General features: G+C 44.1%; 1 protein-coding gene across 2 annotated transcripts in view; it reads right to left on the bottom strand.

The window, feature by feature from the left end:
- Window positions 1-6,572: 6,572 nt before the first annotated feature.
- Window positions 6,573-15,058, bottom strand: part of sardh (sarcosine dehydrogenase) — a 113,410-nt gene continuing 104,924 nt past the window's right edge. For both annotated transcript variants that reach the window (XM_042302083.1, XM_042302082.1), the window contains exons 21-22: window positions 14,840-14,975; window positions 6,573-7,599 (exon numbers count right to left, since the gene is read on the bottom strand). In XM_042302083.1, the coding sequence (XP_042158017.1) occupies window positions 7,435-7,599; window positions 14,840-14,975 (301 nt within the window). In that variant the 3' untranslated portion in view covers window positions 6,573-7,434. The remainder of the gene's footprint in view (window positions 7,600-14,839; window positions 14,976-15,058) is intronic.

Below are 15,058 nucleotides of genomic sequence, written 5' to 3'. Positions count from 1 at the left end.
CAGAAAGGCGGTTATAGGCGGTCACAGAAAGGCGGTTATAGGCGGTCACAGAAAGGCGGTTATAGGCGGTCACAGAAAGGCGGTTATAGGCGGTCACAGAAAAAGCGGTTATAGGCGGTCACAGAAAGGCGGTTATAGGCGGTCACAGAAAGGCGGTTATAGGCGGTCACAGAAAGGCGGTTATAGGCGGTCACAGAAAGGCGGTTATAGGCGGTCACAGAAAGGCGGTTATAGGCGGTCAGAAAGGCGGTTATAGGCGGTCACAGAAAGGCGGTTATAGGCGGTCACAGAAAGGCGGTTATAGGCGGTCACAGAAAGGCGGTTATAGGCGGTCACAGAAAGGCGGTTATAGGCGGTCACAGAAAGGCGGTTATAGGCGGTCACAGAAAGACGGTTATAGGCGGTCACAGAAAGGCGGTTATAGGCGGTCACAGAAAGGCGGTTATAGGCGGTCACAGAAAGGCGGTTATAGGCGGTCACAGAAAGGCGGTTATAGGCGGTCACAGAAAGGCGGTTATAGGCGGTCACAGAAAGGCGGTTATAGGCGGTCACAGAAAGGCGGTTATAGGCGGTCACAGAAAGGCGGTTATAGGCGGTCACAGAAAGGCGGTTATAGGCGGTCACAGAAAGGCGGTTATAGGCGGTCACAGAAAGGCGGTTATAGGCGGTCACAGAAAGGCGGTTATAGGCGGTCACAGAAAGGCGGTTATAGGCGGTCACAGAAAGGCGGTTATAGGCGGTCACAGAAAGGCGGTTATAGGCGGTCACAGAAAGGCGGTTATAGGCGGTCACAGAAAGGCGGTTATAGGCGGTCACAGAAAGGCGGTTATAGGCGGTCACAGAAAGGCGGTTATAGGCGGTCACAGAAAGGCGGTTATAGGCGGTCACAGAAAGGCGGTTATAGGCGGTCACAGAAAGACGGATAAACATTCTGATTCTATGTTCAGAGATGATCTTCTGTGTATAAAGTGATGCGCAATGGCAAAAAAAGAGCTTCTACCGACACACTTACAGCTACAGTAACTGTTCAACGAGTGGTCTGGAGCAGACAGTTAATAGCGATTTCAAGTGCAACTTTAGTACGATGGTTTGTTAAAACTTCTGGGATATGTGGGACGCCTGGCCAAAAGCCAGGGGAAATGCAGAGCCAAATTCAAAGAAATTACTATAAAAATCAAACGTTCATTAAATCACATATGCAAGATATAAAATTAAAGCTACACTTGTTGTGAATCCAGCCAACATGTCAGATTTCAAAAAGGCTTTTCGGCGAAAGCAAACGATACTATTATCTGAGGATAGCACCTCCGTAAACAAAGAGAGAAACCATATTGCAACCCTGCAGGAGCAACACAAAAAATATATAATTCATGTCTTACCTTTGACGAGCTTTTTGTTGTCACTCCAATATGTCCCATAAACATCACAAATGGTCCTTTTGTTTGATTAATTCCGTCAATATATATCCAAAATGTCCATTTATTTGGTGCGTTTGATCCAGAAAAGCACCGGTTCCAGCTCAACGTCACTACAAAATATCTCAAAAGTTACCTGTAAACTTTGCCAAAACATTTCAAACTACTTTTGTAATACAACTTTAGATATTTTTTTATGTAAATAAATGATAAAATTGAAGACTGGATGATCTGTGTTCAATACAGGAAGAAAACAAACTGAAGCATGCTGGTCACGTGCCTCTATCTAACAGTACACTTCAAATGACCCTCGTTCAAGATGGCTTTTGGGAAACCGGGCCCTGCAACACACACAAATGTTAACCTGATTCATATTAAGCCACATATAAACCTGAGCTGCGTTCGAATGCACATACTGTACTACATACTATTAGTTCATTTTAGGGTGCGTTCGTAAATTCAATCTGGAGTGCCAAAGAACACAGAGTGTGCTCTGGGCGTTCGTAAATTCAATCTGGAGTGCCAAAGAACACAGAGTGTGCTCTGGGCGTTCGTAAATTCAATCTGGAGTGCCAAAGAACACAGAGTGTGCTCTGGGCGTTCGTAAATTCAATCTGAGTGCCAAAGAACACAGAGTGTGCTCTGGGCGTTCGTAAATTCAATCTGGAGTGCCAAAGAACACAGAGTGTGCTCTGGGCGTTCGTAAATTCAATCTGGAGTGCCAAAGAACACAGAGTGTGCTCTGGGCGTTCGTAAATTCAATCTGGAGTGCCAAAGAACACAGAGTGTGCTCTGGGCGTTCGTAAATTCAATCTGGAGTGCCAAAGAACACAGAGTGTGCTCTGGGCGTTCGTAAATTCAGAGCATTGTCATATTGTCTGTTGGTAAACCCAGAGAGTTTCGCTCTCGGAGCGTTCAGAGCGCACACTGGACGCGGCAGTTAGGTTGGTCCGGGCGTTCTGACCTCGCAACGGCAGTCAAGCACCCAAGCTAACGTTGGCTAGCTATTTCCAGACACAAAATAGAGAACACCTCACTCTTAGCTAAGAATGATGTAAATAATCAAGTCAATTAGCACTGGGTAGTTAGTTTATCTACTGCCTGCAAAGTTCGATGTATTAGTAGCCAACTTAGGTAACTAAATAACATAGCGGTACATACTGCTGTAATGCTACGTGGTTCATAAGGATAGCGTAGCCAACAAATTGTCAGCCAACAAATCAAATCAAACTTTATTTGTCACATGCGCCGAATACAACTGTAGACCTTACCTTGAAATGCTTACTTACAAACCCTTAACTCTTCTTGAACTGTACTGTTGGTTAAGAAAATATTTACCAAATAAACTAAAGTAAAAACATAAAATAATACAAATTAACACAATAACAAGGGTATATACAGGAGGTACTGGTACAGAGTCAGTGTGCGGGGTACAGGTTAGTTGAGGTAATATGTACATGTAGGTAGGGGTGAAGTGACTATGCATAGATAATAAACAGCAAGTAGCAGCAGTGTACAAAACAAACGGAGGGGGGGGGGTGTCAATGTAGCAGTCCGGTGGCCATTTGATTAATTGTTCATCAATCTAGGCTTGGGGGTATTTTGGTGAATTTAGTTCGACATCCAGGAGCTTTTGGCATACTAACTATATCCATACTATGACCAATTAGTATACTATATACTCGATTCACATCACAAATACTACAGTTAGTACTATTGCTTGATGAGTTGGTTATTTGAATCCATGACAAAAGTACAAAACTGAAAACCCTGCTATAGAATTCCACCTCCATCTACATCAGTGTTTCCCAACCTTGGTCCTCCAGTACTCCCAACAGTACACATTTTCACTGTAGCCCTGGACAAACACACCTCCAACTCATTGAGGGATTGATTATTAGAATCAGGTGTTCTTGTCCAGGGTTACAATACAAATGTGTACTGCTGGGGGAACGTATCTACATGGCCTGTAACAAGTCCGCCACCAATCAATTCGCTGTGAGTTCACTGTGTACTGGACAGTAAAAGACTACGTACACTTTTCATATACACACTGAGAAGCAACAGCCTGTTCACGCTGCTATCATCCACCCGAGCCACGGCGTGTTCACCCCGCTATCATCCAGAAGGCAACGTCAGTACAGGTGCATCAAAGCTGGGACTGAGAGACTGAAAAACAGCATTCTATCTCAAGGCCATCAGTCTGTTAAATATCCATCACGACCCAGGTACCATCCGGCTGCTTAACCCTGCCCTTTAGAGGCTGCTGCCCTATATACATAGACATGTAATCACTGTTCACTTTAATGTTTACATACTGCTTTACTCATCTCATATGTATATACTGTATTCTATTCTACTGTATTTACTAACTAGTCACTTTAATGTTTATACTGCATTACTCATCTCATATGTATATACTGTATTCTATTCTACTGTATTTACTAACTAGTCACTTTAATAATGTTTATACTGTATTACTCATCTCATATGTATATACTGTATTTAGTCAGTGCCACTCCGACATTGCTCGTCCTAATATTTATATATTTTTTTAATTGCATTCTTTTACTTTTAGATTTGTGTATTGTTGTGAATTGCTAACTACTGCACTGCTAGCAACACAAGCATTTTGTTACACCCGCAATAACATCTGCTAAATATGTGTATGTGACCAATAAAATTGGATTTGAAATCGTATTCAGCAAAAAAGTATTTGCAGTGCATACTGCGTCACCAATAAACCACATGGGAGTATAGATGTCTAACATGCACTACATGGCCAAAAGAATGTTTACACCCCTTCAAATGATTGGATTCAGCTATTTCAGCCACACCCGTTGCTGACAGGCATATAAAATCAAGCGCTCAGCCATGCAGTCTTCATAGATAAACAGTGGAATGGCCCGTACTGAAGAGCTCGGTGACTTTCAACGTGGCACCGTCATAGGATGCCACCATTCCAACAAGTCAGTTCGTCAAATTTGTGCCCGGCTAGAGCTGCCCCGGTCAACTGTAAGTCCTGTTATTGTGAAGTAGAAATGTCTAGGAGCAACAACAGCTTAGCTGCAAAGTGGTAGGCCACACAAGCTCACAAAACGGGACTGCAAGTGTGTAAAAATCATCTGTCCTCCAAACTGCCTCTGGAAGCAACGTCAGCCCAAGAACCCTTTCGTCGGGAGATTCATGAAATGGGTTTCCATGGCCGAGCAGCCACACACAAGCCTAAGATCACCATGCTCAATACCAAGCGTTGGCTGGAGTGGTGTAAAGCTTGCCGCCATTGGATTCTGGAGTAGTGAAAACACATTCCCTGGAGTGACGAATCACGCTTCACTCCTGGCGGATGCCAGGAAAACGCTACCTGCCCCAATGTAAAGTTTGGTGGAGGTGGTTTGGCCCCTTAGTTCCAGTGAAGGGAAATCTTAATAGTACAGCATACAATGACAATGACGATTCTGTGGTTCCAACATTTTGGAGAAGGCCCTTTCCTGTTTCAGCATGACAATGGCCCCGTGCATAAAGCGAGGTCCTTACAGAAATTGTTTTTTGAGATTGATGTGGAAGAACTTGACTGGCCTGCACAGAGCCCTGACCTCAACCCCATCGAACACATTTGGGATGAATTGGAACGCCGACTGCGAGCCAGGTCTAATTACCCAACATCGGTGCCCGACTTCACTAATGCTTGTGGCTGACTGGAAGCAAGTCCATGCAGCAATACTTTTGGTTTTTATAATGTACAGTAACAGTTTACCACAGATCTCTATGAAATGAGGGTGGCAGGTAGCCTAGTGGTTTCAGCTTTGGGCCTGTCACTGAAAGGTTGCTGAATACCTGAGCTGACATCTGTCAATGCGCCCTAATTTGCTCGAGGGGTGCCGTATTACTATGGCTGACCCTGTAAAACACTTTCTTTTAAATACATTTTTATGACTGTGGATGTGTTTCTGACTGGCTGATGGCAGCTGTGATCGTAACAGACAGAGACATGGCCAGTGGGAGTGTTAGGGGAGGGAGTCGGTGAGTATTTAATTTACCATGGCATCCTCACCTGCGCCCATGGTCTCAGGCTGAATCGTGCTGCCCTCCCTGTCAACCAGGTCACAGTGTTTGGATGGGCATATGTATGCCAGACTGGCACAGCCCATCGTCAGGGACCTACGTTACCGGAGACTAACTGTACCATATACACATAGAAAACCACTGCACAAACATGTACAAATACCATGCATAACACGCATGATAAAACACACAGTCCATTAGTTCAAATGTGCATGTAACCATCACACGAGACCAGGCAAAAGTTCTTAGTACATTTAAGGTCATCACACTACAACGTGTCGCCTTGTGTGACTGTTTCTGTGGTCCTGTGACAGAGCGACTGGGAGAGGCAGGAGCTTTCTGTAGTGATGTCACAGCTCCAGAGGCCCTGTTAGGACGACAAACTCCCCAGCCAAAGCAGTGAGCCCACCATGTTGCAGCCCCCGGGAGACGCCCTCTCCCGTCTGAATATCAACATGCACTCCCCCCTTCTCTCTCTGGTGAAGTACTTCTCCACAACAAGTGCAGGGGATGGCACATCACATCCAGTTGATCCAATGGCATCATCACCATCATCAAGACATTCACAGAATTCAAGAGAACACTATTATTGTACTATAATACAATAGTATAATATTGTATCTAAATGATCACTTCACTCTCACACAATTAAATAGAACTCAATAACTCCATTATGATATCTCTATGATCACTTCACTTTCACAGTGAATAAAAAAACATTTCTAATCCAGTACAGATATTTATTCGTAAAGGAATCTGTGGGAAAGATCAGATAAATATGAAATTAAGTTCGATTTTAATGGGCATAGTTGATCATTTTAAGCTGTATGGCAATCATTGACACCAATAATTGCATATACATGAGATCTAAAATAACAGGAAACTAGACCTTCTTGTCTTCTAAAGCGGTCGTTGAAGTCACTAACCTGATTCTTCATATGTGAAAATGTAAGCTTGCATTGAAGCAGGAAGAAGTGAGACAACATTAAGACCACATGACCCAGCATGCCTTGCAACATCTGAAACATTATGTTCAGTATACAAAGAACAGAAAAAAAACACACCGCTAAAAAAAACGACATTGTCTATGGATTGTATTTGAAATGAATCAATAAAGTGTATTGAGGATTTCACAGGCGAGCAGCCTTCATTTGTTCACAGACAAGTCATTGTATTCATGCATTATTAGAGTCCAATTCAGCAATCAGATTTCATTTGGTATCAACTCTGGAGTTAGCATACACTAATATGAACACAATAAAAGCGCAATTGAACCAACGGGATCTTAAAACATGCTCACCAATAGCAGCACCAGAAACATTAATGAAACTAAGAATATATTGCAGGTCACCAATTTATACATTTTTTTTTTAGTAGTTCAACAAAGCAAAGCACGTTAAGTACAGTATATTTACCCTTTTAACTATTTGTTAATCAATTTATCATATTTTCTACTTGACAATCAGAGATGATTTTAAGACTTACAGAAAGAAGTAGCTGGTAGCTTCGCCTTCAGCCATGAGAATAACATGGTGTTGAGGTATGGTACTGCAGGACTACCAAACTTGCGGCTCTAATCTGTGGTTCACGGGCTCTTTTCACATGGAATTATACCTCATTAATATGGACTTAAAAATACTGCTATCCTCAAGCTTTACGCCAGACAGAGACAGTAAACATGTACCTCACATAATACTCCAACCAGACATGGGTTCTAATACTATTTCATGTGCTTTCAAATACTTTAGCTGTGCTCGAATAAGGTTGCCTGTTGCAATTGAACCAATAGAAAAGTCCGGAAAAATGTTAAACCCTGCCCACCGGCACTCCTGGTAGGCTAGAACAAAAGCTCAAAAGTATTTGGACTCAGGTCTGACTCCAACATAGGGACATGCTGGGGGAGATCAGGGACAAAAACAAACAGTCACATTGTCCAATCACACCTCGATGTACATTATTGTGCGTTGGCCTTGTAAACGTTGTGGTAGTTGTCGGGGTAAATGCCTTTCACGCGGTTGTTTGAGGGGTCAAAGGGCGACTTGAGGTGGGGCTTGGCCTCATACACCACACCCATCCTCTCCAGAGTGAACTTGCCACTCTTTATGAAGTCAGCATTTACCTGCGAGAGAGCGAGAGAGAAATAGAAAGCAAGAGGGGGGGATAGAGAAAGAGTGAGATTGAAAGGACGAGAGAGAATAAAGAATGGAAGAGAGCACACAGACATGGTTAAATCCACACCTTTACTCAGAGATGGAGGAACTCAGAGTCTTTAAAATAAGCTCCTAATCCATCCTGAGATCTGAAAGCTTAGGGAACCTTAGACTGTTCTTAATGACCCGACTCCTCTCTCCAAAAACACCATTCCTGATTAGGTACTGCAGGGTTCGTCAACTGGCACCCAGTGTCGTAAATTTGGTGCGCGGCCGATTTTCTTTGGCCTACGAAAAAGCTGTAAGTAAAAATGTTTTTAATATACACTGCTCAAAAAAATAAAGGGAACACTAAAATAACACATCCTAGATCTGAATGAATGAAATATTCTTTACATAGTTGAATGTGCTGACAACTAAATCACACAAAAATTATAATTGAAAATGAAATTTATCAACCCATGGAGGTCTGGATTTGGAGTCACACTCTAAATTAAAGTGGAAAACCACACTACAGGCTGATCCAACTTTGATGTAATGTCCTTAAAACAAGTAAAAATGAGGCTCAGTAGTGTGTGTGGCCTCCACGTGCCTGTATGACCTCCCTACAACGCCTGGGCATGCTCCTGATGAGGTGGCGGATGGTCTCCTGAGGGATCTCCTCCCAGACATGGACTAAAGCATCCGCCAACTCCTGGACAGTCTGTGGTGCAACGTGGCGTTGGTGGATGGAGCGAGACATGATGTCCCAGATGTGCTCAATTGGATTCAGGTCTGGGGAACGGGCGGGCCAGTCCATAGCATCAATGCCTTCCTCTTGCAGGAACTGCAGCCACATGAGGTCAAGCATTGTCTTGCATTAGGAGGAACCCAGGGCCAACCGCACCAGCATATGGTCTCACAAGGGGTCTGAGGATCTCATCTCGGTACCTAATGGCAGTCAGGCTACCCCTGGAAAGGCTGTGCGGCCCCCCAAAGAAATGCCACCCCACACCATGACTGACCCATCGCCAAACCGGTCATGCTGGAGGATGTTACAGGCAGCAGAACGTTCTCCACGGCGTCTCCAGGCTCTGTCACGTGCTCAGTATGAACCTGCTTTCATCTGTGAAGAGCACAGGGCGCCAGTGGCGAATTTGCCAATCTTGGTGTTCTCTGGCAAATGCCAAACGTCCTGCACGGTGTTGGGTTGTAAGCACCACCCCCACTTGTGGACGTCGGGCCCCTTATACCACCCTCATGGAGTCTGTTTCTGACCTTTTGAGCAGACACATGCACATTTGTGGCCTGCTGGAGGCCATTTTGCAGGGCTCTGGCAGTGCTCCTCCTGCTCCTCCTACCTCCGCACAAAGGCAGAGGTAGCGGTCCTGCTGCTGGGTTGTTGCCCTCCTACACATCTCCTGATGTACTGGCCTGTCTCCTGGTAGCGCCTCCATGCTCTGGACACTACGCTGACAGACACAGCAAACCTTCTTGCCACAGCTCGCATTGATGTGCCATCCTGGATGAGCTGCACTACCTGAGCCACTTGTGTGGGTTGCAGACTCCGTCTCATGCTATCACTAGAGTGAAAGCACCGCCAGCATTCAAAAGTCACCAAAACATCAGCCAGGAAGCATAGGAACTGAGAAGTGGTCTGTGGTCTTCACCTGTAGAACCACTCCTTTATTGGGGGAGTCTTGCTAATTGCCTATAATTTCAACCTGTTGTCTATTCCATTTGCACAACAGCATGTGAAATTTATTGTCAATCAGTGTTGCTTCCTAAGTGGACAGTTTGATTTCATAGAAGTGTGATTGACTTGGAGTTACATTGTGTTATTTAAGTGTTCCCTTTATTTTTTTGAGCAGTGTATTTCTTGATAGTATCACTGATCTTTAATAAGCGTTTACGTATTGGCCTTCGTCAGAGCTTTTGAGTTAAAAAAAAAAGCACCCTTATGTAGACCTAGCCCCACCCACATCCATTCCAAGCATCGAATGGGGTTGGAGTCGAGGGAAAACAAATAGGTGCTACCCAATATAAAAAATAAGCACCCTTATGTAGACCTAGCCCCACCCACATCCATTCCAAGCATCGAATGGGGTTGGAGTCGAGGAAAACAAATAGGTGCTACCCAATATAACAATATGCACCCTTATGTAGACCTAGCCCCACCCACATCCATTCCAAGCATCGAATGGGGTTGGAGTCGAGGGAAAACAAATAGGTGCTACCCAATATAACAATATGCACCCTTATGTAGACCTAGCCCCACCCACATCCATTCCAAGCATCGAATGGGGTTGGAGTCGAGGGAAAACAAATAGGTGCTACCCAATATAAAAAATAAGCACCCTTATGTAGACCTAGCCCCACCCACATCCATTCCAAGCATCGAATGGGGTTGGAGTCGAGGGAAAACAAATAGGTGCTACCCAATATAACAATATACATTTCATAAATATTAGAATAAAGTGTGTACATAAAACGTATTAAACACGTCTGTAGAACCACAATGAGGACATCGACCTACCAAGCAAGTTTTCATAAATCATTGGACAAAAACAGGGCATAATTCTTGTTCACATTTACAACATACCATGCATGGCCATTTCATCATTAAGACCTCTAGGAAATAATGTCTGGAGGGTGAAAATCCCAAAACATTCCCTTTAACTCAGAGTATTATTTCTATCACCTCCCCTGTCTGACATCTTAACTTTCTCTATGCCACAAAATCTTTTTGGTTTTAAAAAAAAAAAAAGGTAGAAATGTCATGTTTTAGGTCATTAAAATGTACTGCCACTGGATAATCACTGTGTTTTTCCTGATTTAACGTTTATGTTTGAGAGAAGGAGAGGTTGTACCGACATAGCACAGCCCACATGGACATGTAATCATGTAGATAACGTGGGTGGTGGAGCGCGTAATAATGTCATTTATTTGGAACCGTTTTCCTGTGTGTGGGTGGCAGGAATGTTCACACGTCATCATATTGTTGCACTGTGCCTCTGCATTTATAGCTACCATCCCCAAACGGGCGTAAAAGCACCTGGCTCATCTGCTTGTGTGGCTGGCAGTTGGATGGACCAATTAATGGGGTAAATTGCGACCTCTCCTACATACAATAAGTGGTGGATTCTTAAAATCAGCAGGCAAAGCTGGGTCCGACGATAAAACATGCCAGCATCTCCCACTTTTTAGCGAGTTCAAAGTATATGTAGTTGTGTTCTTTAGCTCTAGTGGGTCTTTTTTTTTGGAGCAGTTCATCTCGTGGTTTCCCCAATGCCAAATTAAGAGCTTCATCCACACATTGTGGCGAGTAGCCTCTCAGAAACCTATTGCACATCTCCTCTGCTTTTTCTAGATAGTGGAGTGGCGCCGTTTAAAAAACAAACAAGACTAATATCAAGCTTTGGAATGATTATGTTTTAGTCAAATACAATATCTGGTTGGGCTTCTTGCGTCAGAGTACAAATACTTTATATTTATACTCTGTCCCCTGACCATCCTCTCGAGAAAAAAACTACATCTGCCCACGGCTGGATTTAGTTGATGACTCCTGAGATACTGCATTTCATTGTTTCCCTTCCTGTACCCATATACGGGTTGAAATGGCAGATTTGGGCAGTGGTAAACAGCTAAATTGGAACATAGTGGCTGTACAGTAATATGCTATACATGACGTCAGAGATGCACTTTGCAGCGCTGTATTGGGTTTGATTGAAAGCCGTTCTGAACTTGAGCCCCTCGCGCTACACCAAATTAAATCAGCCCTGTAGCTTAGCATTCGCTTTATCTGACCACTTCCGTATTGAGCGAGTCACTGGTACTTCCTGTTTGAGTTTTTACGTATATCAGGAGGATAGTTAAGATAAGGCCAAATGGTGGGTGAGCTTGAGCTCTGTATGTGTATCTGTGTGTGGAGTAAAGGGGATCTAGAGTTTTTGCCTGTAGTTGCAGAGGTGACATGCCGGTAGAAATGAGGTAAAATGGTTTTCAGTTTTCCTGCATTAAAGTCACTGGCTACTAGGAGCACCGCCTCTGGGTGAGCATTTTGTTTGCTTATGGCCCTATACAGCTGGTTGAGTGCGGCCTTAATGCCAGCATCGGTTTGTGGTGGAAAATGGACCCCTACGAAAAATATAGATAAACTCTCCTGGTAAATAGTGTGGTCTACAGTTTATCATGAGCTATTCTACCTCAGGTGAGCAGAATCTCGAGACTCCCTTAATATTAGAGATTGCGCATAAGTTGTTGCTCACTAAGGCACACGCCCCCTCCTCTGAGCTTCCCTGATCAGTTCGGTCCTACCGATGTATAGAAAAACAGAGATTCATATTTACCATGTCCTTGTTCAGCCACAACTGAGAAACATGGGATATTACAGTTCAGATCACTTTGTTAGGACAGTCTCAAACGGAGCTCACCCATTGCTCTCCAGTGATTCCATTATTCTCCAGAGATCATAAAACGCATGTCATATACAATGTCAATGATCACTATGTTTGATATACAGTTTCAAAATTATTATATGGCGTCATACCCTGGGGTTGTTCTGAACAGAACTGTTTATCTATTCTGTGGAACATTTGCCGTGGGCACATGTGCCTGGATGCATGATCCTTTGCGTGCACACCAAAAATTGTATCAATTTCCCGGAATTGCATTGTAAAAGCCTAACACTGTAATAGCGTATTTTATAGCTTAACTAGTCATATTAGCAATAGATCTTTAAAATGATGCCCATCTGACACAGATTGCGATATATAATGAACCGTTTTTAGATGGCAACAGTAATTGTGCGATGGCAGGGATGCAGGTTTGTGTTCCAAACAAAACTAAACGTGTTTGAGATTTAGTTCCTCAACAGCACAGATAGGAGAGCTAAAAACACCTTATAGTTAAAGACTCTTCCTGCAGTCATAAAAGCGTATTGAAATGACTTAGGAACTGTGCACACTTTGGAGAGGTGTGTGGGGAGACACCAGTTAGTCTTCACTCAAAGCCTTGTAATTGTTTTGTCTTATGTTGCACCTACCCCACCTTTTCCAGGAATATTCTTATTACGTTTACTGAATGTATCCAGAGTATATTCAGATTTCGTTATCAACAAATGCGGCGAAAAGTACAGTTCATGTAAAATGCATGTAAAATCAACAGTGTAATGTTGTGTCAGGTATACTGTTGTGTCCTCATCTTTGGTCTAATAATTTCCCGATCATCTCCAAACTGTTTCTATCCATAAAAAACAATTCCCCCAAGAGTAAAGGGTTAATAAAGCCCAAATGTAATAAGAGGTCACGGAACAGCCAGTTCATTCACATCTCAATGTCAAAACTATTCCGGCCCAATGAGTCTGTTCCTTTGCTTCCCTTCCTCGCAGTGGCCCCTGCTTTTCCCCGGCTAATTATAACTCTCCAAAAACGAGCTGGGCTGGAGGCAGGCCTAACCCAGCTCCTAGTCTGTACCCTAGCCCAACCGCAGTCAAAGTCCACTGGCCTCTAACCCTCGGCCCCGCCCCTAGCCAAGCCCCTGGACTGCTCTCCCCAAATCATTAGCAGTTTGTCACTCCATCTCTTTCCCCCCTCCTCATTCTCTCCCAGTCTCTGTCTCAGTACTTCTTGCTTACTCTCTCTCTCATTCACTCACTTGTTTTCTCCCTCCCTCGATCCTCTATCTTACCCCATTTACTTCCCTCCCTTCTTTCCTCTCAATCTATCCCTCCCTTCTTTACTTCCCCTCTCGCCTTCCTTATGTTCTTTCACTTCCTCCCTTTCTCATTCTTTCTCACTGTCCTCCATCTCTGCTTCTCAGTAATCAGTGAGGCAGATGAATCCCTCCCTGCCACTCTGACCTTAGCAGCAGTAGCAGGCAAGGAGAGGTTGAGTGGTGGAGGTTTCAGAGCCATGTGATGATGAGCTGCTGCTGATGCTGACTGACCCTTTTACGCAGTGTAGGAGGGCATGTGGAGCGCTGTAGCGCAGGGCCAAAGCCAGGGCTTTGTGAGTGGATGTGTGTCTGTTTCACACTCTGCCGTGCTACTGTGATGGGAGGGGATGTGAGCCCAATGATAAGTGACGGGGGGATATATATATATATATATATATATATATATATCCTGTGGAACAGGTGGAGACCTAGACATGTGGTGTCTCACTCCGTAACGCACACAGCCCTGTAACACACTCTCTCTCACACACCCCGTGCAGCAGCATCTCATTGAACAAGACAACGGTCATCAAGGTTAGCCCACCGGGCCGTATTCTATTACTACGGGCACACACACGGGGGGGAAACAACACAGGATGTATACATATACATATACCACCCAGAAACCCTGGTTAACAGCTTTGAAAGTATAAAGCCCTTAAAAATGTAACCCACATTAGGGGAAACCGCACCACTCCACCCCAGCGACTCCTTATTGTTAACTGTTTTGTTCGGCAGTGCGGTAAAAAAAAAAATGCTGTAAATATTCTGCTGTGCAATTGCACATGCAATTATGTCCTGGTTGTCGTAATCTCAAAAACAGACGTGGCAGTTTCACCAATTAACGATTCCAGCTTTATTTCAAGGTTTCTTTTGAAGTGCTGGGGGGAAAAAACTTGTCTCAGTTTCCGAGGTAGCAACCAAAGCCTGTGGTGTGTGTGTGTGTGTGTGTCAAAGCCCTGGTACTAGAATCTGACTCAATTGCCACTCAGAATCAAATATGAAGTTGTTAAACTGCAAGATATGCATGATATAATGACGTGGTATAATTGTATGCAAATCTCTGCTCCAACAGAAGGAGAGGACAATAGGACAGACAATATTCATGGACTCTAAGTAAAAGCTCAGGCGAGAATGTCTGAAGGCTGAGTTGATCAGGCTAGAGCCAATAAATGACGACGGATAATAGGAGAAAGAGACAGTTCCCAGAACGTGCACACCCACAGGCACGCACACAGCGGGCTCTGAGAGGACTCATCGCTTCCCAGCCGGAGGAGGAGCAGCAATGAAGCGTTTCTAAAGAGCTGGAAACAAGCAGTGTTTTCCTGTCTGCCAATCGTTAAGCGGTCAGAATACCACCAATTATAATAGAAATCCCATCTCCCAACGAAGAAGAAAAAGAAGCCTGTTAATGTTTTGTCTACTTGTGGTGATGACAGAAATTGTGTGGGTGGCTGAGTTGAATGGTGTGTGTGTATGTGTATGTGTACGTGTAGCCAACTATATATTACTTACCACTCCTCCGTCAGGGTTGCGGATGTATCCGTATCCAATCTGCTTGTCAATAAAGAACCCGTAGTCGGAGCGCCGCAGATGGCCTACTGGAACGCCGTTCCGGAAGATTGCTTCCAGGCCGAACATCGGGACTTTCCTGTTAGTAGGAAGAGACAGAGGTGTCAGGTTCAGCTACATCACACAGACCTGTTCAGGAGGATGTAATGTTAGAGAGACGGG

This window comes from Oncorhynchus tshawytscha, linkage group LG20, assembly GCF_018296145.1.
Source record: "Oncorhynchus tshawytscha isolate Ot180627B linkage group LG20, Otsh_v2.0, whole genome shotgun sequence".
Lineage (NCBI taxonomy): Eukaryota > Metazoa > Chordata > Actinopteri > Salmoniformes > Salmonidae > Oncorhynchus > Oncorhynchus tshawytscha.
Note: the sequence above shows the minus strand (reverse complement) of the source record. Positions and strands in the feature narration are given on the sequence as shown.